The sequence below is a fragment of the Loxodonta africana genome, chromosome 18 (genome assembly GCF_030014295.1).
Source record: "Loxodonta africana isolate mLoxAfr1 chromosome 18, mLoxAfr1.hap2, whole genome shotgun sequence".
NCBI lineage: Eukaryota > Metazoa > Chordata > Mammalia > Proboscidea > Elephantidae > Loxodonta > Loxodonta africana.
In genome coordinates, this window is record NC_087359.1 from 29916728 (window position 1) to 29943561 (window position 26834).

General features: G+C 35.1%; 1 protein-coding gene across 1 annotated transcript in view; it reads right to left on the reverse strand.

Annotated features, from left to right (window-relative positions):
• LOC135228010 (uncharacterized) overlaps positions 1 to 26834 on the reverse strand; it is a 44867-nt gene that overhangs the window by 14443 nt on the left and 3590 nt on the right. Inside the window, exons 2-7 of the mRNA XM_064270309.1 lie at positions 18429 to 18572; positions 17819 to 17887; positions 15071 to 15211; positions 7450 to 7593; positions 6931 to 7002; positions 1054 to 1197 (exon numbers count right to left, since the gene is read on the reverse strand). Coding sequence (XP_064126379.1) covers positions 1054 to 1197; positions 6931 to 7002; positions 7450 to 7593; positions 15071 to 15211; positions 17819 to 17887; positions 18429 to 18572 — 714 coding nt within the window. The remainder of the gene's footprint in view (positions 1 to 1053; positions 1198 to 6930; positions 7003 to 7449; positions 7594 to 15070; positions 15212 to 17818; positions 17888 to 18428; positions 18573 to 26834) is intronic.

Here is a 26834-nt window from a genome sequence, read left to right on the forward strand (position 1 = left end):
ATGCCAGAATGGCTACTTAAAGTGCAAAATTAATCATGTCACTTTTCAACTTTGAATTCTTCAATAACTCCCTAGAGCCTTAAGCATAAAATTCAAACTCTTGCTCGGAAAAAAAAAAAAATCCTTCTTGATCTTCTCTTGACTATACGGCCAGCCTCATTTCTCTCCTTCTCTTACTATGCCTCACCAAATCAATGGCCAAACTTTGGCTCACGTCATAATGAATTGCAGAGCTTGTTTAAAATATATATATACATGTACACACATGCATGCACCTTGGCCCCAATGCAGAGATTGTGAGTCAAGAGACCTGGAAGATTGAAGTATCTGGATATTTAACAAATTCCCTGGGTAATTCTGATGTAAATCAGTTTGAGATCCACTGCTCTAAGTCCTATGGGACTACTTGGAGTTCCCTGGCTTCTCCATGAACTTAACTTCTTCTACACTTTGCACATGCTGAGTATTGCCTGCTAACCTCCTCTGGTCCCCAGAACCCCCAATTCCTGGCTAATTTATACTTACATTTCACTACCCAACTCCAATGTCCTCTCCTCCAGGAAGCCCTTCTGACCACTCAATCCAACTCTTACAGATTAGGTACCTATTGTATATGTTCCCATAACACCCTATGTTTACCTATTTCATAGCATTTAACATTGGTGCTCTTGGTGTTTATCATCTCAATAGACTGTAAGCTCTTAAGAAACTGTGTCTTTTATCTTTATATACTTAGTGCTTTGCAAGCAACAGATATTCAATAAACTTCCACTGAATGAATGAAATGGCTCTCCCTTGAACTCCTATAGAACTCAGTGTTATTACTGTTTCTCTGGCAATTATTCAAGAACTGTTGTGTGACATTTCACAATTCACTGATCTTTTATTCTGAGAAAATTGTTGGGGGTGTGAGGATTGGAGGATAGGGAAAGGGAATGGAATGTCCAAGATACGGTAATAGTTGAAATTTGATAAAGCCAATTACTCTTTTAAAATATGAAAATAATTGCTGGCACTTTATTACGAAAACCAGCTGAGAGTGATTTTACGTACCATCTACATCAAGCGTTTTCTCTAACATCTTGTGTTCTTCAGACTTTAAAGGAATACCAAGGTCATCAAAAGCATCTTTCAAGTCATTAACTTGAATTCTGTCACAGTTCATCAAGTTGACAGTATTGAGGGCAGTGTGTATATCTGAAAATAAATAAGAAAATAAATAGGGATTCTGTAAATCACTTAATACACTTTGGGAATATTTTTATTTTCTAAACTTCTGAACAATAAAATTCTAAACTGTTTTTCAAACATATCTCAATTAACATCACTATGATTCCACAATTAATTAAATAATTCTTTATTCTAATTATTTCCCTGAATTGGTCAGTTATTTTTGTCTCAAAATAAAAAAAAATTAAGTTGACGAGATTTCTTTATCTAACTCAACAAAATGATCAATTTTTTTAAAAAGTTAAAATGCAGCGATTGACCCACTACCTAAACCAAAACCAAACCTGTTGCTGATGGGTTGATTACAACTCACAGCGACCTAAGAGCTCAGCTGCTAACTGAAAAGGTCGGCAGTTCGAATCCGTCAGCCACTCCTTGGAAACTCCATGGGGCAGTTCTACTCTGTTCTGTAGGGTCGCTATGAGTCGGAATTGACTTGATGGCTATGGGTGTACTACCTAGGGAGTGTTTAAGTGAGTGAAAGGGACTTCAGGGTTCATCTCTATCTACATGGAACTGCCCAAATTTCAGGGCATGACAATATAAGTAGTCCTGAATTTTCTTCTGTTTATATATGTTGCTGATTCATTAATTTTTTCCTTATCCTCGCCACTTTTACTTGCTTATTTAAAGGTTCTTGCCTCTTTCCTAACCCAGGAAGCCAACAAGTAGGAGTATTAAGGTTTTTGGGAATACACTGTGCCTAAAAAGAGAAACAGTCTTACTTTTTAATCTAAAAGATATTTATAAGAGTCAAATGCCACAAAACCTGTATATGAAATTTTAATGGAAGAGTTTACAGTGACAGGGAATAGATGTCAAGGTTCTTCTGTAAAGAAAACAAAAATACTAGAGGTACTTTCAAGATGATGTACTTTGCACTCCTCCCTGGCTGTATCTAAACCTCTAGGAGCTTTCTCCTCTAAACTGGACCCTTAAGATTACAGCCATGCCTCTAACTTCTTTATCAATGAGTTATATAAATCACCATACATACAAGGTCACTACTTGGATCAAAATCTCTAGTTTAAGAGAATATAATGCTATTTTTTAAAAGTAAATTACAGGTACACAAACCCATTGCCATCAAGTCGCTTTTGACTCATAGCGACCCTATAGGACAGAGTAGAACTGCCCCGCAAGGCTTCCAAGGAGTGGCTGCTGGATTCAAACTGCTGACCTTTTGGTTGGTAGATGAGCTCTTAATCACTAAACCACCAGGGCTCCACAAAAGAGTCACTGAATTCACTTATTAAACATCTTATTTCCCAAGAAACAGATAGCTCTCTCCATCTTCACACCTAATTCTTCAATAAGCCAGGTCCTTTACAGCAGGTTTCAGACATAAGCCTCAAATTCAGGCTAAAACTACTCTAATCTCATAATCCCAAAGACTCCTGACACCCACAAAAGGCAAGAATAGTTGTCCTTCAACCGAACACTTCTTTGGGAAGATAATGCATTTCTGCTTTTACAAACTGACCTCTTGACCTCTGTATTTCCTTCTCCCATGGTAGACCCTCAGTCTGACTCATGTGGCTCTATTCCTTAGTCATCCCTTTGTTCACACCTTTCTGCCTTCTAATCATATATATATATATAATCTAACCTACCATTATTTGAACAACATTCCACATTTGCATCAAATCTACATAAGACAGTTCTTATCTAGAACAAAAAGGATTACAACTAAAATAGACATAGTAGTTATTTAACAGTTCATTATGAAGCAAGAACTTTTGCTGATTATTTAAAATGGAAATGGTTAAAAATGTTAAAGCATGAAATTAAGGCGACATCATTTACAGTTACGTTGTTCTCCTCAACTCCCAACTTAAATTATTGAGTTATAACTACGTTATTAACACTAGAATATTTCCTCTAAAAACATATACACACAGTAAACTTTGTCTATTCACTATTTGTTGAAACAATAATAAAAAAAAAGAAAAAAGAAAAGGCCATATTAATTCAGAAAACAGTGTACAATTCAGGAAGAAAAAGATAAAATTATAAAGCACAATAGTTATTGGCCGTGGCTTTTTCTAAATTGACAGGAAAGTTATTACTAAAAATCTCTGAAGACTACACAAGTTCTACTATGACATACTAGATTATTTGTGAAATTCAACAAGAGTACGGGCAGTCCCAGGATTATGAACATCCGATTTATGGACAACTTGTACTTGCCCTTTAATGTTATGTAAATTTGCCCTCACTTTGAAATGATTGAATCCGCCCCTACTCGAAACAAATTCTTCATCACAATCACCTTCATCTTCATTTGCTGCAAGTACAGCTTTTAAATCATTGAAAAGACTTCAAGCCTTTTCTTGCACTAAAACTCAAACCCACTGCCATCAAGTAGATTCGACTAGTAGTGACCCTATAAGACAGAATATAGGGTCGCTATGAGTCGGAATCGACTCGACGGCAGCGGGTTTTTTTTTTTTTAATAATTTTTATTGAGCTTTAAGTGAACGTTTACAAATCAAGTCAGTCTGTCACATATAAGCTTATATACACCTTACTCCATACTCCCACTTACTCTCCCCCTAATGAGTCAGCCCTTCCAGTCTCTCCTTTTGTGACAACTTTGCCAGTTTCTAACCCTCTCTACCCTCCTATCTCCCCTCCAGGCAGGAGATGCCAACACAGTCTCAAGTGTCCACCTGATACAAGTAGCTCACTCTTCATCCGCATCTCTCTCCAATCCATTGTCCAGTCCCTTCCATGTCTGATGAGTTGTCTTCGGGAATGGTTCCTATCTTGGGCCAACAGAAGGTTTGGGGACCATGACCGCCGGGATTCCTGTAGTGTCAGTCAGACCATTAAGTCTGGTCTTTTTATGAGAATTTGGGGTCTGCATCCCACTGATCTCCGGCTCCCTCAGGGGTTCTGTGTTGTGCTCCCTGTCAGGGCAGTCAAGCAGGTTTTTTTTTTTTTATAAGACAGAATAGAACTGCTCCATAGGGTTTCCAAGGCTGTAAATCTGTATGGAAGCAGATTGACACATCTTTCTCCTGCAGACCGCTGTTGGTTTCGAACCACCCACATTTTGGTTAACAGTCGATTGCTTTAACCACTGAGCCACCAGGGCTCCTTCCCTGCACTAAAGTAAGGCTAAATAAGAACCATATGCACCCATTTCAACTTACCTACAAACTGTGTCTTTAAGTCTTTAAGTCTAATTTAAGTCTAGCCTACAAATTAGACTTAAAGACACAGCTAGGAATGGATCTCATTCATAACCCGGGGACTGCCTGTATTCCAAACAACTTCATGAAAAATTCATTTGGGCTTTATAAAAATAAATATAGTTAAGATTAACTCTATTGTAATTCAGAATAAAAAAGAGCTGAAAAATATTTGCCAGTTCAAAACAAAAATTAATCATCTGGCTCATGGCTCTAGGTTCAATATAATGAGTTTCTATGGCATATACAAGTCTTTTAAATAATTCATGATAATCTCTAGAAACCAAGGCCTTTACAGAAAACACATATGAAAGATTTTTTAAACTAATTTAATAATTTACTTGAGTTATAAATTATGCCCTGCCTGCTTCTAAGTAACGAATAAATTTTAATAGCAATAATATCAAAGACTATGCTACCAAGTTTTAAAAATTCTAATTCATGAGCTCCCTAATTCCTCCAATAAAATCTCATCAGTCTTTTTTATAGAGATTTACAAACTTATCCTAAAATTCCGATGATAATATAAAAGACCTAGAATGTCAAAATAACTTTCGAAAAGTAGAACAAAATTGGAGCACTAACACTACCTGGTTGATTTCAATATTTATTATAAAGCTACAGTAATCAAGATGAAGTGGTATTAGAAAAAAGGAGATATGAGATCAATGTAAAAAAAGAATCCAGAAATAGACATATACACATACACACAACTGATTTTCTACACATGTGCAAAGACAATTGAGTGGAAAAAAAATATAGCCTTTTCAAAATGGTGGTAGATAAATTGAATAACCATTTGCAAAAAATGAATTTCAATCTATAATTTGCTCTACGTATAAAAATTAACTCAAAATGGATCACATGCCTAAAATGTAAAACCAAAAACTGTAAGACTTCTGAAAGAAAACATACTATCAAACCTTTGTGACCTTGGGTAAGACAAAGATTTCTTAAATGACACCAAAAACATGATCCATTAAAGAAAAAAATTGATTAATTGGATTTCAACAAAATTAAGACTATTGCTCTCCAAAGACACTGTAAGGGATGAACCACAGACTCAGAAAATATTTGCAAAGCATACATCTGAGAACTTTTATTCAGAATATATAAAGTAATAAGAAAACAAACAGCCCCATTTTAAAAACAGGCAAAAGATATGAACAGGCACTTCACCAAAGAAAATATACAGAGATGACAAATTAGCTCATGAGAAGATGCTCAACATCATTAGTCATTAAGAAAATACAAATTAAAACTACAGTAAAATATACTATGCACCTATTGTCGTTGGAGCCCTGGTGGTGAAGTGGTTAAGAGCTCAGATGCTAACCAAAAGGTTGGCAGTTCGAATCCACCAGTCACTCTTTGGAAACCCCATGGGGCAGTTTTACTCTGTTTTTTAGTGTTGCTGTGAGTCAGAATTGACTCGATGACAGTGGGTTTGGCTTTTTTAGGTGAGTTTTTATTGTTATTGGTAGGGGCCCTCGAGTCGATTCTGACTTATGATGACCCCACAGAACAAGAGTAGAACCACCCCATAGGGTTTTCTAGGCTGTAATCTTTATGGGAGCAGATCACCAGGTCTTTTCTTCCACAGAGTTGCTGGTAGGTTTCAACCTCCAACCTTTAGGTTAGCAGCTGAGTGCTTAACCATTGACCCACCAGGGGGTCCTTACACACCTACTAGAATGGCTAAAACTACAGACTTGACTATACCAAGTATTGGCAAGAATCTGGAGAAAGTGAGATTCTCATACACTGTTGGTGGGAATGTAAAACGATGCAACCATTTTGGAAAACAGTCTAGCAGTTTCTTAAAAAGTTAAACATATACCTATCATATAGTCTAGCTATTCTACTTCTAGGTAATTACCCAAGAGAAATAAAAGCAGATCTCGATACAAAGACTTGTACACAAATGTTCATAGCAGCTTTATTTGCCAAACAGTGGAAACAGCCTAATGTATATCACTAATTGAACAGATAAGCCTATATCTATACAACGTGTATATATATATACACAACAGGACACTATTCAGCAATATAAAGACATGAACTATTGATACATGCTACAACATACAGGAATCTCAAAAAAATTATGTTATGTGAAAGAATCCAGTAAAAAAGAGTAAATACTGTATTATTCCATTTCTATAAAGTTCTGCGAAACGCAAACAAATCTATAGTGACAGAAAGCAGATCCAGTGATTACTTGGGAATGAGGAAGAAATGAGGGGGAAAAGCTGGAAAGAGATTACAAAGGGGCATGAGCAACTTTTTAGGGTGATGGATGTGTTTATGATCTGGATTGTGGTGATGGCTTCATGGGTGTGTGCATATGTTAAAACTTATCAAATTGTGCACTTCAAGTATGTACAGTTTCTTTTATGTCAATTAAGCCTCATAACGCTGTTTTAAAAATATTAAGTATGACAAAAGGCAATGCAAACTGTGACAAATATCTAAAATGAAATACCTTATTAATTGATTGACTCACCTTCAAATACCGGAACTGGCTTACTTGCGTTCAAAGTCTCCAAAATTTGTCTGAGACTTACTTCGCTATTTTCTAAAAAGCAAAGTACAATGATTATGAAATGGCAAAGTATCCTAATAATCATTAAATAATCATGGTGAGGAGGCAGGGAGTGGGCAAATTTTGTAATTTCTGAAAATTAGCTGGATAAAAATCAATTAATTTAAAAGTTTTACCCAAAATCTGTTCCCTCAAAACAAGAACGAAATTTTAACTATTTTAATTTATTCAGCTTAAATAATCTAATTTATACCTATATCTTATAGATTTGATGTTAGGTAGAGGTAGCCTCTTAAAAGTATTTCCAGGAGGAAAAAAAATACGAATTTTCATTAGCTTTTAATATGTCTATGCTCTCATTACATTTCTAAAACCTGGCTTATCTAAAATGTACATATATACAACAGATGTGTCAAGCACACAGGACTACCTAGGACTTCATTCAGTTTAATATATAGTGCTCTTTCAAAAAGGATTCACCATCAATAGATGCTTGTCTCAGGATCTCCTGAAATGTCTTGCTGTTTAACAGACTTCCAATACTCAAGAGTCTGGAGCTCAGTTCATTTACAGGCATCTTCTCATTCCTGATCTTTTCAACAGTTGCAATCCCTTGAAATAAATCTGTAAATACATGAAGAAGAATGAACAAACGATGAAGCTGGGACAGAGCCGACTTAACACCCGCAGCCTGCAGAAAGCTAGGTATATGATAGACGGAATTCTGAATTAAAGAGCTTTTAAACATATAGGTGGGCTCTGTTTTCAGAAGTTAATTAAACAGCGAACAAAATTTAAGATACCCTTAGTCAGGTAAAAGTTGAATTTCCGCAAGATTTTGTATAAATCTACTTGTACTCATTAACTATCTCCCCTCAAAGATGTTTTTGCTATGTGCTCAGTCTTTCATAGGCTGCAAAGCATTTCAAGAACACTTAGGTGGTAATTCTTAAATTAGGTCATGTAGCAGAAATAGACACCAAGTCGATAGGCAAAGAAAAGCTTTCAAAACATAAGCCTCCTGTAGATTCAAGAACACTAGTCACTCATTATCCTAGCATTAGAAGCCTTTCTCTCTCACAGTCTTCCTTCCTACTAGTTTCAGACATACTACATCCTTTTAGGATTTTCTTTTACATGTTTCACTACAAAGGGGGGAGAAAAATAAACATGTGAAACTAAATGAAGGTGAGAGAATACTGTATTAGAGTAATGATAGCATGAGATGTGTACCTTTATAATGAAGCATATACTGAGACAAAGAAATTAAATAGTTTTGAGACACGTATTCTAGGTACGTGATTCTAATCAATTCATTATAGTCAATGCATAGATTGAATAAGTGGTAAGGAATAAGAAAACAGATTGCAACATCTCAAATAAAGCAAGGAAAACTTAAGGAAAGTCTATATGTTACTACTATGTAACCTGAGTATAGTTTGTTTGGGGGTTTTTTCATTTTTTTTTAAGATGTTTGCCTGTGTTTTATTGACTATAAAGGCATTTGACTGCATGGATCATACCAAATTATGGATAACATTGTGAAGGATGGGAATTCCAGAACACCTAATTGTGCTCACGCAGAACCTATACAAAGACAAAGAGGCAGTCGTTGGAACAGAATAAGGGGACACTGCATGGTTTAAAGTCAGGAAAGGTGTGCGTCATGGTTGTATCCTTTCACCACACTTATCCAATCTGTATGCTGAGCAAATAATTAAAGAAGCTGGACTACATGAAGTAGAACGGGGCATCAGGATTAGAGGAAGACTCATTAACAACCTGTGTTATACAGATGACACAACCTTGCTAGCTGAAAGTGAAGAGGACTTGAAGCACTTACTGATAAAGATCAAAGACCACAGCCTTCAGTATGGATTGCACCTCAACATAAAGAAAACAAAAATCCTCACAACTGGACCAATAAGCAACATCATCATATAGAGAAAATATTGAACTTGTCAAGGATTTTGTTTTACTTGGATTCACAATCAATTCCCATGGAAGCAGCAGTCAAGAAATCACATGACGTATTGTATCAGGAAAATCTATGGCAAAAGACTTCTGGAAAGTGTTGAAAAGCAAAGATGTCACTTTGAGAACTAAGGTGCGCCTAACCCATGCCATGATATTTTCAATCGCCTTATATACATGCAAAAGATGGACAGTGAATAAGGAAGACTGAAGAATTGATGCCTTTGAATTACAGTGTTGGTGAAGAATACTGACTATACCATTAACTGCCAGAAGTACAAACAAGTCTATCTTGCAAGAAATACAGAAAGAGTGATCCTTAGAAGCGAGGATAGTGAGACTTCATCTCACGTACTTTGGACATGTTAGCAGGAGTGACCAGTTCCTGAAGAAGGACATCATGCTTCCTAAGGTAGGAAAAAAAAAAAACTAAACCCTTTGCTGTGGAGTCAATTCTGATTCATAGCGCCCCTACAGGACAGAACAGACCTGCCCCACAGAGCTTTCAAGGAGCAGCGGGTAGATTCAAACTGCCAAACTGCCAACTCTTTGGTTAGAAGCTAGGCTCTTTAACCACTTTGCCACCAGGGCCCCTGGTAAGGTAGAGGGTCAGAAAACTAGAGGAAGGCCCTCAAAAAGATGGATTGACACAGTGGCTGGAACAATAGGCTGAAACAGCAGCGACTGTGAACATGGCACAGAATCAGGCAGTGTTTCATTCTGTTGTACATAGGGTCGCTATGAGTCGGAACCAACTTGACAGCACCTAACAACAACATAGTTTTTTAAACTGTGGGTCACATAGTGGATGGTGAAATAAATTTAGTAGGTCCTGAATAGCATTTAAAAATAAAATAATGTGAAATTCATTAGAAGACATCAGAGTGCATCAGGAGTGGTAAGGGTAAGCGTTATTTTATTTTATAAGACATTTTACAAAATTTATATTTTCCTCTGTGCGTGTACACTTGCTCACAATCCAAATACACTTCTTACTATTCACCACAGGACAGTTATAAGTAACCAAGTTATAAGAACCCAAGAATTGCTTGTAATTTCAATGGGAATATGAAGTTTGAGGAAGAGGGAGGAGTGTAAAAGACCAACATTCTTGATCTAACCGTAATAGGAAATCAGTAACTTATACATTTTATTGATAAATTAAGAGATATCATTATATGCATTTTATTTAATAACATAGTGGTAAATACCAAAAGTAACAGGAAAATAAGTTGAAAGTGATTATTTTTGCTGGAGCAGGAAATAAAGGGTGCAGGAGTGGGGAGGTTGGGGAGATTGCTAGTTTTTGACCAAAGTTTGCATAAATCAATTGATCTGAAACTTAATAACACATACAAACGCCTGATTGTTAATTGAACATCAGTCTTCATGAAGGTACTCTATAAATTGGACTTTTCTGACAATTTGAAGGGTTTTCCTTCAAATTAGTTCAAATTAAACAATCTTAAAAATCTTTACGGTCTGAAAAATTAACAAATAAACAAGTAGCATAAAGTATCCAAGTTTTGCTGCATGTATATTAACAGAAATGTGATCATCAGGTAAGGTTCTGCCATCTGCATAACCAATCAATGGTTATCAAATTGCTTGCTGAATTTTTTTTTTTTTTCCGACTTCACAATTAAGTTTATTTAGTAAAGGCAGACAGTACAGAGGACTGGTTGAGAGCAAGAATGTAGGCTGCCTGAGCTCATCTCACGGCTAGCCATTATCTAGCCGTGTGACTTTGGCTGAGTTATTCGCTGTGCCTCAGTTCGTGAGTGGTAAAATATGTTGTTGTTAGGTGCCATCCAGTCAGTTCTGACTAATGGTAACCCTATGTGCAACAGAACGAAACACTACCTGGTCCTGCACCATCCTCACAATCATTGTTATGCTTGAGCCCACTGTTGCAGCTACTGAGTCAATCCGTCTTGTCGAGGGTCTTCCTATTTTTCGATGGTCCTCTACTCTACCAAGCATGATGTCTTTCTCCAGGGACTGATCCCTCCTGATACCATATCCAAAGTATGTGAGACGCAGTCTTGCCATCCTTGCTTCTAAGGAGCATTCTGGTTGTACTTCTTCCAAGACAGATTTGTTTGTTCTTCTGGCAGTCCATGGTATACTCAACATTCTTCACCAAATCCATAATTCAAAGACATCATTTTCTCTTCAGTCTTCTTTATTCATTGTCCAGCTTTTGCACGTATATGAAAAAAAAAAGCATGTGAAATCACCATGGCTTGGCTCAAACGAACCTTAGTCCTCAAAGTGACATCTTTGCTTTTGAACACTTTAAAGACTCATTGCATTGGGCAGATTTGCCCAATGCAATGAGTCCTTTGGTTTCTTGACTACTGCTTCCATGGATCAAAGTAAAATGAAATCCTTGACAACTTCAATCTTTTCTCCGTTTATCATGACACTGCTTATTGATCCAGTTGTGAAGATTTTTGTTTTCTTTATGTTGAGGTGTAATCAATGCTGAAGGCTGTGGTCTCAAATCTTCATCAGTAAGTGCTTCAAGTCTTCACTTTCAGCAAGTAAGGTTCTGCCATCTGCATAACACAGGTCATTAATGAGTCTTCCTCCAATCCTGATGCCCCATTCTTCTTCATATAGTTCAGCTTCTCAGATTATTTGCTCAACATACAGACTAAGTGTGGTGAAAGGATATAGCACTAATGCACACCTTTCCTAACTTTAAACCACATGGCATCCCCTTGTTCTGTCTGAACAACTGCTCTTGATCTATGTACAGGTTCCTCATGAACACAATTAAGTATTCTGGAATTCCCATTTTTCACAATGTTATCCATAATTTTTTATGATCCTTTCAGTCAAATGCCTTTGCATAGTCAATAAAACACAGGTAACAATCTTCTGGTATTCTCTGCTTTCAGCCAGGATGCATCTTACATTAACAATGCTATCCCTCGTTCCATGTCCTCTTCTGAATCTCACTTTAATTTCTGGCAGTTCACTGTTGATGTACTGCTGCAACTGCTTTTGAATGATCTTCAGTAAAATTTTACTTGCATATGATATTAACGGTATTGTTTGATAATTTCCACATTCTGCTGGATCACCTCTCTTTGGCACAGGTATAAACATGGATCTCTTCCAGTCGATTGTCCAGGTAGCTGTCTTCCAAATTTCTTGGCACAGACGAGTGACCACTTCTAGCACTGGATCCATTTGTTGAAACATCTCAATTAGTATTCCATCAATTCCTGGAGCCTGTTTTTTGCCAATGTCTTCAGTGCACCTTGGACTTCTTCCTTCAGTACCATCGGTTCTTGATCATATGCTACCTCCTGAAATGACTGAATGTCAACAATTATTTATGGTACAGCAACTCTGTGTATTCCTTTCATCTTCTTTTGATGCTTCCTGCATTGTCCAGTATTTTGTCCATAGAATCCTTCACTTTTGCAACTCGAGGCTTGAATTTTCTCTTCAGTTCTTTCATCTTAAGAAATGAGGAACCTGTTTTTCTTTTTGATTTTCTAACTCCAGGTCTGTGCACATGTCATTATAATATTTTACTTTGTCTTCTTGAGCTGCCCTTTGAAATCTTCAGCTCTTTTATTTCATCATTTCTTCTGTTTGCTTTAGCTACTCGACGTTCAAGAGCAAGTTTCAGAGTCTCTTCAGACTTCCATTTTGGTCTTTTCTTTCTTTCCTGTCTTTTTAATGGCCTCTTGCTTTCTTCATGTATGATGTTCTTGATGTCATTCCACAACTTGTCTGGTCTTCAGTCACTAGGGTTCAATGCGTCAAATCTATTCTTGAGATGGTGTCTAAATTCAGGTGGGAGATAATCAAGGTCATAATTTGGCTCTCATGGACTTGTTCTAATTTTCTTCAGCTTCAACTTGCATATGAGCACTTGATGGTCTGGTCTGACCTTGTTCTGACTGATGATATTGAGTTTTTCCATCGTCTGTTTCCACAGATGTAGTCGATTTGATTCCTGTGTATTCCACCTGGTGAGGTCCATGTGTATAGTCACTGTTTATATTGGTGAAAAAGGTGTTTGCAATGAAGAAGTCATTGTTCTTGCAAAATTCTATCATATTATCTCCAGCATTGTTTCGATCACCAAAGCCATATTTTCCAACTACTGATCCTTTTTCTTTGTTTCCAACTTTCACATTCCAATCACCAATAACTATCAATGCATCTTGATTGCATGTTTGATCAATATCTGACTCCAGAAGTTGGTAAAAAATCTTCAATTTCTTTATCTTTGGCCTTAGTAGTTGGTGCATAAATTTGAATAATAGTCGTATTAACTGATCTTCCTTGTAGGCGTATGGATATTATCCTATCACTGACAGCATGGTACTTCAGGACAGATCTTGAGATCTTCTTTTTGGCAGTGAGTGTAATGCCATTCCTCTTCAATTTGTCATTCCCAGCATAGAAGACCATATAATTGTCTGATTCAAAATGGCCAATACCAGTCCATTCCAGCTCACTAATCCCTAGGATATCAATGTTTATGCTTTCCATTTCATCTTTGACGATTTCCAGTTTTCCTAGATTCATACTTCACACATTCCACATTCCAGCATTAACGGATGTTTGCAGCTGTTTCTTCTCATTTTGATCCATGCAACATCAGAAAATGAGATGCTGAAAGCTTGACTCCATCCATGTCATTAAGGTTGACTCTACTTTCAGGAGGCAGCTCTTCTCCAACTGTCTTTTGGGTGCCTTCCAACTATTGGGGTTCATCTTCCAGCACTATGTCAATGTTCCGCTGCTACTCATAAAGTTTTCACTGGCTAATTTTTTCAGAAGTAGATTGCCAGGTCCTTCTTCCTAGTCTGCCTTATTCTGGAAGCTCAACTGAAACCTGTCTACCATGGGTGACACTGCTGGTAATTGAATAGTGGTGGCAAAACTTCCAGTATCACTACAATATGCAAGCCCCCACAGTTCGACAAACTCACAGATGCATGGGGGGAGATGTAGGATGATCATAGTTTACTTAACTATTCTCTTTCTGTTGGGTATCTAAGTTGTTCTCAAATTTTCAGAATGTTTCCATTAACAAGCTCATACCTATGTCTTTATTCTCTTTAAAATAAAAGTATTATTTTCAGATAAATTGCTCAGAAGTAAATTCCTGAATTAAAGGATTCAGTGGTTTCACAGATCAATATTTATAGCTAAAATAAGTTATACGATGGAATGAAAATAATTTTAGCAAATAGCCACATACTCTTTATAGCATTTATATTGTTGTTTAATGTTACTTGAAATTCATGTACTGGGCAGTTTTAATGAAATATTTACTCATGCTTTAGAATGCACTAAGCGAGATAAATACATATAAGAAAAAATAAAGACATTCCAAGAGCCCATGCTGAAAAAACATGAAGTAAACGAAGGGTTCACGTATTAGATCATTATATACAAAACTCCTCAGTTTAGAGGTTTATTTAGTAAGAATGAAGAAATTTCAAAATTAAGAGACAAATCATTTCTTTATGAAATGATAAAGAAACAAACTAATGACTTATTGCAACCCTATCCTTGAAGCTATCTAGGGCAAGTAGCTAAACAAGTTCTGCTCTGCCCCATCACCACACATAAATTCCCTATGCAAAGTAAATAAAACCATTGCAGTGGATGCCTTCTGACCATTCCAGAAGTCATTTGCTGACTCTCAATCCTGTTCTTCAATACCTCATCTAGTCTAAAGATTATGTTAATAATATAAGGTGACTAAAATTTATTCTGCATCAAAGGAACCCAAAAGCCTGTGGAGCTTTGTCTATAAAATGTGCTCTATCTCTAGGATATAAGGCTGGACAAAAGGAAGAGTAGGGCTGTACCATGTTTCTTGTTTTGACCATTACATCCCAACAAATTAGTATCTATTTTAAAAACATAGGTAGCTGTATTACCTATTTCTGTTAGTCTTATCTAAATAAAGAATACCCCATACATTTTCCAGAGAATTATAACAATTCACAGTGACCCCATATATACACATACCAATTCCATAGCAACCTCCCTGAACACAGAATTAACATTCTTGAAAAAATGTTCACCTGTGTGAACATGTATACTCTAAACAGGAGACCTGAGAGGTGACTGAAGTACTTACCATCTGCTGCAGAGTTTGGTAACACCTTACATTGCTCTTTATTTAAAGGTTTCTCCACGGTTTTCAGAGTAGATAAAAGGTCTCTAATTTCAACTTTCCCATCAGAGACAGTATCGACAACTTTCCATGCATCTTCTATTCCTACATATATTGATAACAAAATGTAAAGCTACTTAGTAGGTTAATCCATCCAGACAAGCACATAACAACCTGATTTGGGTGAAATGTATTCACTGTAGAATATTCAGTTGTCTTGAGATTTTTGCCTCTCTGAAATAGCTTCCTTGAAAGCTCCACAAAGTTTATAAGCTAAATGCTTATACTAGAACAAAAGAAACATCAAAAATATTTTACATTAAGTGTTCAACTCACAAGCTAAACAAAAACAACCAAACAGCAAAATAACTCCCAAGAAAATAGTGCCCTCATTAAACAAACAAAAAAGTAGTACTTACCCCCTTATCCAAATGTTTAGAAAGAATGACTGTGATGTTGACGAGATGCTAATTAACTGATGCTTTATTAGATTAATTTTAAGTATTATTCACATATATTTTTAATCTCCTCTGTATCCTTTAATCTGCTCTGTATGACTGCCAACTTATTTATGTCTTTTTTCTTCTTTTCCTTCATCATACTTCCAAAAGGTTCCTCTATTTTTATTACTCTTTTTAAAGAACTGACTTTTGGCTATATGGATGCTTTCTTTTTTTGTTTGTTCTATTTCAGAAACTTCTACTTTCATCTTTATTAGTTCCTGACTACTACTTTGGGGGAAATCATTCTGCTGTTTTATTGTTTATATTGCTGTTTTGCTTTGTGTACTGAACATTTAAGACAAATTATGTTCAATATTTCTTATTTTCTAATAAAAGCATTTTTAGCTATAAAATTTCCTGTAAGTATTGTTTTGGTCATATGGTACATGTTTACATGCTCTCATTGTCATCCATTTCTAAATAATTTCCAATTTCAGGTTTTATTTTTTAACCAAAGATTTAGAAGAGTGTTTACTTTTAATCTTGAAAGCAAAAGGTTTTTCAATATTATTTCATAAATAATTTTAGTATTACTATGGTTTTGCTTCGTGTGTGTAAATCTAATTTACATAAAGCATTTTATGCTGTAAACTTATTCTATTTCTTCCTTTTTTCACTTAACCATACATGAATGAGATCTATCTATGGTACAAATGTAAATCAAGTTTATTGTTTGGAATTTATTATTTGTATAGACCATATTTTATTTAGCTTTTCCTTTGATGAGGGATACTTACACTACTTTCATTTCTTTCCTCCAACAGTGTTGCAATGAAAATACTTGTTCATGTCTCTACAGAAAACTTTCTCCAGACTATTTACCTACCAGCAACAGTACATAACGAATACCTAACAGCAGTACTTTATTCCTGATTTTCTTTATATACTTATTAGCCATGTGGGTTTCTCCTTTTATAAACTGCCTTCTTATATCCTTATCATTTTTTCAAATGAATTTTTTCTTTCTATTGTTGATTTACAGAATTTCTGTATGTAGTCTAAAAATCAGCCTTTTGTCGTTCTAAAAGTTGCAATTATCTTCTTTCAACCTGTTATGTATCTAGTAATTTATGTTAGAGTCCTTCGTTGAACAGAATACCTTAATTTTGATGTAATCAAATCCTTTTTTATCCTGTGGTTGTATATTTTAGGAGTTCTAATTAAGAAACCCTTCACAACCACAAGGTACAATATTTTCTCTTGCCAGTTTTATAGTTTTACCTTTCACATTTAACACTTTAGTCCATTTGAAGATAATTTTTGTACTTGTTATGAAGTAGGGATTGAACTTTATTTTCTTCCACATACTGAGCCAATTTTCCCAAATCATCTATTAAATAACACATCTCCCCCCACCCCGCAACTGATTGGCAATGTCATCTCTATCGTATGCCAAGTTCTCAAACATTTGTCTCTACTGGGTTCTCTATTTCGGTGCATTGCTCTATTTGTAACAATTGATTACAATAGCGTTATAATATGTTCTAATATTTGGTAAGGCAAGTTAGCATTCTTTTTCAAAATGGTCTAAACTATTGGTATACTTGTAGTCTTTCAAATAAATTTCAAAATTCTTTTGTCAAGGTTCCCACCAAAATTACCCTGGGATTGAACTGAATTGGCAGTGAATTCAAATTAGAGACTAATTTAGAGAGAATCCACCTATTTTAACACTCATTTTAAAAACTCAGTCTAGGACTCCAATTCTTATTCTCAATGTCTGTGGTCCAAGGTTGTCTCCATGCTAGGATGGTGCTGAAATTTCAAAACACACTGGAAAATTCTGAGCGAAGCATTTGATTAAAATGTCAGACAAAAAGAAATAGAGTAAACCCAACAAAATAAGAAGAGATAAATAAGAAAGAAAAGAACAGAAGAAAGCAAAAAACACTAGAGATGATTAAAGAAACCAAAAGCTGATTATCTTGATAAAATAAAAACTAATAAAGAAAACAGAGAGAATGCAACTTAACAAAATACATGAAAAGGAAGAAAGAATTACAGAGATAACAAATTTTAAAATTTCTTCAAGAATATTATGAAATACATGTATTCATAAATTTGAAAATGTAAGGTTTTCAAAAATATTTCTTCTATGTTTAAATGAGAAAATGTAAAAAGGAGTTTAATAGTGCTCTTAAAACACACACACACCCCAATTCAAAAACAGGAAGTTTCTGTTCATATTCATTTAGAATTTCAAACTTACGCTGGCACTCAATAAATTCATCAGTGTTGGTCAATTCTCTGATAATATCCTTAAAATTCACCACATCACCTTTAAAAAGAAAGAAATAAACAATTTAGATAATCTCGTAAAAAAAAAAAAAAAGACCACATGATGTTACAAAACCAGTGTTTAAAAATACAAAAATAAAGTGGAAGACTGGCAATTCTCTTGTGACTTAACCGGTATGCAGATTACCAAACCTGTTGGCATCTAGTGGATTCTGACTCACAGTGACCCTATAAGGCAGAGTAGAACTGCCCCACAGAGTTTCCAAGGAGCAGCTGGTGATTTGAACTGCCGACCTTTTTTGGTTAGCAGCTGAACGGTTAACCACTACACCACAAGTGCTCCAGTAAGCAGATTAGGTCCAAAATAAACGCTGTCAGAGATATTACTTTGAAAATGAATTACTTCAATACAAACCTATTAACTAAAAAAATAAGATAAAATGGAATTTTTAATTTTCTTGTGAAATACAAACGCGTGTGTGTGTGTGCGCACATGTGTGTAACTCCCTGAGGATTTAGAGGAAATTTTTTTTTTCTTAAATGGTCAAACTTTGTTGGTCTAAAGTTAAATAGTTACTCACTATTAGGATTAGTATTTTCCAAAGCCATCTCTATTTTATCTTCTGCCAAATCGATTCCTATGGCATTTAATCTTTGCTGGAGTTCAGAAACAGCTGTATCTTCAATTTTGTTAATATCGAAATTGTAAAATTGATTTTTATCTTCTGAAAAGACATAGGAACTTTTAGCTGTAGACAGATTTTCATGTTCTTCTTTTACATTTTAAGGAGAGCTGCTAAAAATTTCCTGACATATGAAATTATACTTAAGAGAAAGACAGTACTATTTATTTGTATTTATGTCCCGCTCTGTTCCCAAAATAATTTAAAGTAATTGATAATAAATGCATACTCAAAAAAAAATTAGGAGAAAGTAACGGAAGATCAAGAAAAATTTTAAAAAAGCATCAAACCAAGTATATTCCATAAAGACATATTCACAAATTTGGCAATAATATCAAATGTGTATACACCTAACAAGTGGCTTCAAAATAAGTAGAGCAAAAATTAACAGAATTAAAAGGAAGAATAGATAAATCCACAATCAGAGTTGGATATTTCAATACGTCCCTCTCAGTAATTAATAGAACCAAGTAGAATAATCATCAAGAAGAATTAGAAGATTTGACCAAACTAGCAAACAATCTAATCTATTTGATATTTATAGAAGACTACCCAACAATTGTAGAATATATATTCTTTAAAGTGCACATGGAATATTCACCTATATAGACCACATGTTCGGCTAAAAAATAACTCTTAATGAATTTAAAAGAATTGTAATTATATACAAAACATATTCTCAGACCGAAGTGTATTAAATTAAAAATCAGCAACAATATGATATCTAGAAAATGCCCAAATATTTAGAAACTGAATAGTACATTTTTAAATAACCCCATACTTCAAAGAAGAAATCATAAAGTAAATTAGAAAATATTTTTCAACTAAATGATAATAAAAGCACAATATATCAAAATTTATGAAATGAAATGAAAGCAGTGCTCAAGAGAAAACTGAAGCTTTAAAGGCTATAAAGGTATAAAATCAGTGAGTTAAGTTTCCATAGCTTGCAAGAAGCCAGCAAAAGAAGAATAAATTAAGCCCAAAGTTAATATTTTTTAAAAAATAACAGTAAAATGAAGGGCGTGAACCAATGAAGGAAAAAAAGAGAAAAATTAACAAAATCAACATATTTGTGAAATGACTAATAGGATCGATAAACCCCTAGCAAGACTAAGAATAAAAAAGAGAAAACAGAAATAGAAAAGTCAGGAATAAAAAAGAATAGATTACACCAGAGACATTAAGAGGATACTAAGAGGATATTATGAACAACATTATGCCAATAAATTTCACATATTAGGTGAACAAATTCCTAGAGAGACACGATTACCAAATCTGATACAAAAAGACAAGAAAATCTAAATGGCTCCATATCCACTGAAGGAATAGAGTTCAGATTTTTAAATCTCCAGGATCAAATGTCTTCACTGGTGACTTCTACCAAACCTTTGATGAGAAAATAATCCCAGTCATACAAACATACATCCAGAAAATAGAGTAGAGGGAAGACTTCCCAACTCATATTATGAGGCCAGCATAACCTTAATACCAAAATCTTAAAAAGGCATTACAATTATAAACCAATATCCCTTATAAACATATACTCAAAAATCTTTAATCAAATGTTAGCACATCAGACCTCGCAATATACAAAAAAGCTAATACCTCATGCCCAAGTAAGGTTTATCCCAGGAATGAAAGTTGATTTATTGATGTAATTCTCTATACTAGCAGACTATAAAAAAAGAATAACCACATGATGATATCAATAAATGAAGAAAACGCATTTGACAAAACTCAATCTTCAATCACAATTTAAAATAATAATAAAATTAAGATTAGAAGGAAATTTCCTCAACCTGAATATGTTCATATGAAAAATCTACAGCTAACATCATGCTTAATAATGAAACACTGGTTTCCCTCTAAGATAAGGATTAAGACAAAGATGGAAGCTCCTACCACTTCTGTTCAGTACTGTACTGAAGGCTTTAGCCAGTGTAATAAGGTATTAAAAAATAATAATAATAAGCATCAAAATTGCAAAGAAGAAAGAAAACTACCATTCTTCACAGATGACATGATTATGTACATAGGATGCAAAGAAATTTAAAATATCTATTAAAACTACTATGTAAATTTAACAAGGTTACAGGATACAAGGTCAATATACCAAAAACGATTGTATTTCTATGTAGTACCAATAAACAACTGAACACTAAAATGGTATTTATAAGCAAATAGTATAAGTAAAATAGCAAAAGAAAAAAAGCAAATACCTGGGAATAAATCTAACAAAAAAAGGTACAAGGTCTCTACACAAAAAAAACTGCGAAATATGGCTGAGAAAAATTAAAATAGACCTAAGTAAATAGATACATGATGTTAAAATCTCAAATCTCTCTAGACTGATTTACAGATCCAATACAATGTCTATCAAACTGTAATCGGGATTTCTTAAGAAAACTGACAAGTTCATGTAAATGCAAAGGATCTAGAAGAGCCAAAACAACTTTGAAAAAGAATAATAAAGTTGTGAACTAACACTATTTGATTTCAAGACCTATTATAAGAACTATGGTAATCAAGATAGTATGAAATTGGCATCTAGATAGACAACAAACAGATCAATAAAACAAAACATGGAGTCCAGAGATAGATTCATGTACTGGCATAAGGATAGACATATACATCAATGGAAAAGAATCATGAGTTCAGAAGTAAACCATGGCATCTACAGTCAACTGATTTTCAACAAGATTTCCAAGACAATTCAATGGGAAGGGAGTCATCTTCTCAACAAATGGTGCTGGGATAACTAAATATGCAAAAGAATGAAGTTGGGCCCCAACATCATATCATATATAAAAATTAACTAAAAATGAATCAAAGATCTAAATGCAACAGCTAAATATAAAATTCTTAGAAGTATATATAAGTGTAAATCTTTGTGAACTTGGATTAGGCAATGGTTTGTTAGATATGACACCAAAAGCAGATGCAACAAAAGAAAACATAAACTAGATACTATCAAAATTTTAAAATTTTGTACTTTAATGACACTATCAACAACGTGAGAAAAGAGGTGGAGTCAAGGTGGTGGACTAGTCAGGCACACTAAGCCATCCTGCTGTAACAAAAACCAAGTAAAACAAACACAGCTGTCAATCCTGGAACCCTGAACCTTAAATGAAGGAATAAAGTATTAGATTGGAAGCCACTGAGAAGAAGAAACTGACAGAAAATGATGGAGTAGAGATACAGAGTGGAGGTTTCCTGCCAAATGGCATGATTCACCATGGCCATCGTGTAATAAAGCCAACAACCCCCCACACAGAAAGGCACCTCCACGGAATTCCCAACAGGAGATAGAGGTATAATGCAGACACAACCAAAGCTAAGTAAGACCACGTTTGCTGGCTGCAACTCAAGGAGGAGCCCAGGCTTTCTCACTCAGTAACCACAAGAGCATGCTCCTACAACCCCCACCTCTCTGGTGAATAGTGGCAAGAACTGCCCCACCTTGGCAGCCTCGACATCTGGGAACCACAGTACTAATGGATCCTACCTTGCTGCACCTCGTGGCCCCAAGGGAAACCAGCCCACCACGCCACAGGCCCTGCTCCAGCCTCTCTGTACTGGCCTAGTTCAGGCCCAGTTCACCTAATAGGGAAATCAAAAGTCTAATATTCAGGGCTCTCAAAGAGATAAGGAAAGAGATCAAGGAAAACAAAGACAAAATCATGGAACACACACAAAACAAACCACAACATTGCCAAAATCAAGAAATAAACAGACAAAGCAAGAAGAATTCAGGAAAATAATACAAGAACAAAGTATCAAAACGAATAAACAATTAGAAATCATACAAAAACAGCAATTAGAAATCCAAAAGATAAACAACAAAATTTCAGAAATGGACAACACAATAGAAAGTTTTAGGAGCAAATTTGAAACAATGGAAGATAGAATCAGTAAAATTGAGATAAATCCATGTATGCCACTTTGAGGAAAAATCAGAGAAAAGAATGAAGAAGAATGAAGAAAAGAACTATACGGAATGCAATCAAGAGCAAAAATTTGTGTGTGATCAGAGTTCCAGAACAGGCGGAGAAAATGGAAAGCACAAAGAGGATCACTGAAGATTTACTGACATAAAACTTTCCTAATATCGTGAAAGATGAAAAGCTGACCATCCAAGAAGCTCAACAAACCCCGTATAGGATAGACCCCAAAAGAAACTCACCAAGACATATCATAACCACACTTGCCAAAACCTAAAATACAAACAATCCTGAGACCAGCTCAAGAAAAACAAAAAGTCACATACAAAGGGAAAACAATAACACTAAGCTCTGATTACTCAGCACAGGTCATGCAGGCAAGAAGGCAATGGGATGACATACATACAACCTTGAAAGAAAAAAATTTCCAACTGAGGAAAATATATTCTGCAAAACTGTCTCAAATATGATGGTAAAATTAGGACATTTCCAGATAAACGGAAACTAAGGGAATTTGTAAACACCAAACCAAAGTTATAAGAATTATTAGAGAAAGTCCTTTGGTTAGAGAACCAACAACACCAGTCAACAACCTGAATTTAGGAGACAGGCCAATATCAGCCAGATACCAACCTAGGTAATGAACTCTCAAGGATAAAACATATCGAATAGAATTAAAACAGGGAAATAGAAACATCAATCTGTGTATGATGACAATGTCAGAACAATAAAAGGGGAATACATGATATAGGTATAGAACTTTCAAATGAAGAAGAAGTCAAGGCGATATCAAGTAACAAAAGACTGGTTCACACTTAGGATGATGAGAGTAAATTCCAAGGTAACCACAAAACAAGTTAACTAACCTATTCATCAAAATAAAGAAGAAAAACATAAAATCTCAGTAAACACAAACTCTACGATAACGAAAGAAATTCCACAAACAAAAGGAACTCGGCACAGGAGAGTAAGAGGAACAAAGAAAACCTCAGCACTGCAAAAAGAAAAAAAAAAAAAATGCACTACAAAATAACAGCAATAAACTCACATCTGTCAATAATCACACAGAATGTAAATGGCTTAAATACACTCATAAAGAGACAGGAGTGACAGAATGGATGAAAAGAACATGACCCATCAACATGTTGTCTACAAGAAACACATACCAGACACAAAGACGTAAATACATTAAAAATAAAAGGATGGAAAAAATATATCACGCAAACAGCAACCAAAAAAGAGCATGAGTAGTAATACTAATCTCAAACAAAATATACTTAAGGCAAAAATCCACTATAAAAGACAAGGAAGGACATTATATAATGATTAAAGGGACAATCAACCATGATGACATAACCATAATAAATACCTATGCACCCAACGACAGGGCTCCAAAATACATAAAGCAAACTCTAACAGCACTGAAAAGAGAAATTGACAGTTCCACAATAATAGTAGGAGCTACAACACACAACTCTGAGTAAAGGACTGAACATCTAGAAAGAAACTTAGCAAAGACACAGAAGATCTAAAGGTCATAATCAACCATCTTGGCCTCATAGACATTTACCAAATTCTCCACCCAACGGCAGCAAAGTATACATTCTTTTCCAACACACATGGAACATTCTCCAGAATAGACCACAGCTTAGCCTACAAAGCAACCCTCAACAAAATCCAAAACACTGAGATGATACAAAGTATCTTCTCTGATCACAATGCCATCGAAGTAGAAATTAATAACAGGAAAAGCAAGGTAAAAAAAAAAAAATTGAATACATGGATACTGAGTAACACCCTGCTTAAAAACCACTGGGTAATAGAAGAAATCAAAGATAGAATCACAAAATTCCTAGAATCAAATGACAGTGAAAACACATCATACCAAAACCCTTTGAACACAGCAAAGGCAGTGCTCAAAGGTCAATTTATAGCAATAGATGCACACATCAAAAAAGAAGAAAGGGAGAAAATCAAAACATGAGCTACACAACTCAAACAAATAGAAAGAAAACAGCAAAAGAAGCCCACAGCCACAAGAAGAAAGGAAATAATAAAGATCAGAGCAGAAATAAATGAAATAGAGAACAGAAAAAAATAAATAGAAAGAACCAACAAAACCAAAAGTTGGTTCTTTGAAAGGATCAATAAAATCTACAAACCACTGGTCAAATTGACAAAAGAAAAACAGGAGGGGATAAAAATAACACAAATAAGAAATGAAATGGGGGACATTACAACAGACCCAAATGAAATAAAAAGGATCATAACAGAGTACTATGAAAAACTATACTCCAACAAATTTGAAAATCTAGAGGAAATGGACAAATTTCTAGAAACACACTACCTGCCCAAACTAACAAACTGAAGTTGAAAATCTGAACAGACCCATAACAAGAGAAGAGATTGGAAAGGTAATTAAAAAAAAAAAAAAACTCCCAACAACAACAACAAAAAAAAACTCCCAACAACAACAACAACAAAAAAAGCCCTGGCCCAGATGGCTTCCCTGGAGAATTCTACCAAAGATTTAGGAAGAGTTACACTAGTACTACTCAAACCATTTCAGAACATAGAAATGGAAGGAATACTTCCAAAATCATTCTATAAAGCCAGCATAACCCTGATACCGAAACCAGGCAAAGACACCACAAAATAAGAAAATTACAGACCAATATCTATCATGAATATAGATGCAAAAATTCTCAACAAAACTCTAGCCAATAGAATTTAGCATCATATCAAAAAACTAATACACCATAACCAATTGGAATTCATACCAGGTATGCAAGGATGGTTTACGAATAGAAAATCAATCAACGAACTCCACCACATAAATAAAATAATTACATGATCATCTCCATTGATGCAGAAAAGGCATTCGACAAAGTCCAACACACCCATTCCTGATTAAAAAAAAACTCAATAAAACAGGTATGGAAGGGAAATTCCTCAACATATAAAAGGAATCTATACAAAACCAGTAGCCATCATCATTCTTAATGAAGAGAGGCTGAAAACATTTCCCTTGAGAACAGGAACAAAACAAGGATGCCCTTTATCACCACTTCTATTTAACATTGTGCTAGAAAGCCTAGCTAGAGCAATAAAGCAAGAAAAAGAAATAAAGGGCATCCAAATTGACAAAGAAGAAGGAAAATTTTCCCTATTTGCAAATATGACACTATACATAGAAAGGAGGCCTGGTGGTGAAGTGGTGAAGAGCTCAGGCTGCTCACCAAAAAGTCAGCAGTTCACGCTCACCAGCCACTCTTTGGAAATCCTATGGGGCAGTTCTACTCTGTCCTATAGGGTCACTACGAGTTGGAAACAACTTGACAGCAACAGGTTTGGGTTTTTTGTTTTGTTTTTTAATATAGACATAGAAGACCCAAAAGACTCCACAAGAAAACTACTGGAACCAATAGAAAGACTCAGCGGAGTAGGAGGACACAAAATAAACATACAAAAATCAGTTGGATTGCTATACACCAATAAAGAGAACTATGAAAAGGAAATCAGGAAAATAATACCATTTATAATAGCCCCTAAAAAGATGAAAAACTTAGGAACGAATCTAACCAGGGATGTAAAAGACCTCTGCAAAGAAAAATACAAAACACTACCGCAAGAAACCAAAAGAGACCTACATAAATGGAAAAATATACCATGCTGATGGATCAGTAGACTTAACACTGTGAAAATGTCAGTTCTGCTCAAAGCCATCTACAAATACGATGTAATCCTGATCCAAATACAACAGCATTCTTTGAAGAGATGGAAAAACTAATCATTAACTTTATATGGAAAGGCAAGAGGCCCCAGATAACTAAAGCACTATTGAAGAAGAAGAATAAAGTAGGAGAACTCGCCCTACCGGACTCAGAACCTACTCTACAGCTACGGTAATCAAAACAACCTGGTACTGGTACAACAACATACAAAATGACCAGTGGAGCAGAACTGAGAACCCAGATGTAATTCCATTCACCTATGGTCAGCTGATCTTCAACAAAGGCCCATGTCCATCAAATGGGAGAGAAGACAGTCTTTTTAAATGGTGCTGGCAAAACTGGATGTCCACCTACAAGAAAGTGAAACAGGATCCATACCTCACACCATACACAAAAACTAATTCAAAATGGATCAAAGACCTAAATATAAAACCAAAAACCATAAAGATCATAGAAGAAAAAATAGGGTCAATGGTAGAGGCCCTAATACACGTTATTAATAGGATATGAATCATAACTAACAATATACAAACACAACAAGATAAGTTGAATAACTGGGATCTTCTAAAAATTAAATATGTATGCTCATCAAAAGACTCCACCAAAGAGTAACGAGAGAACCC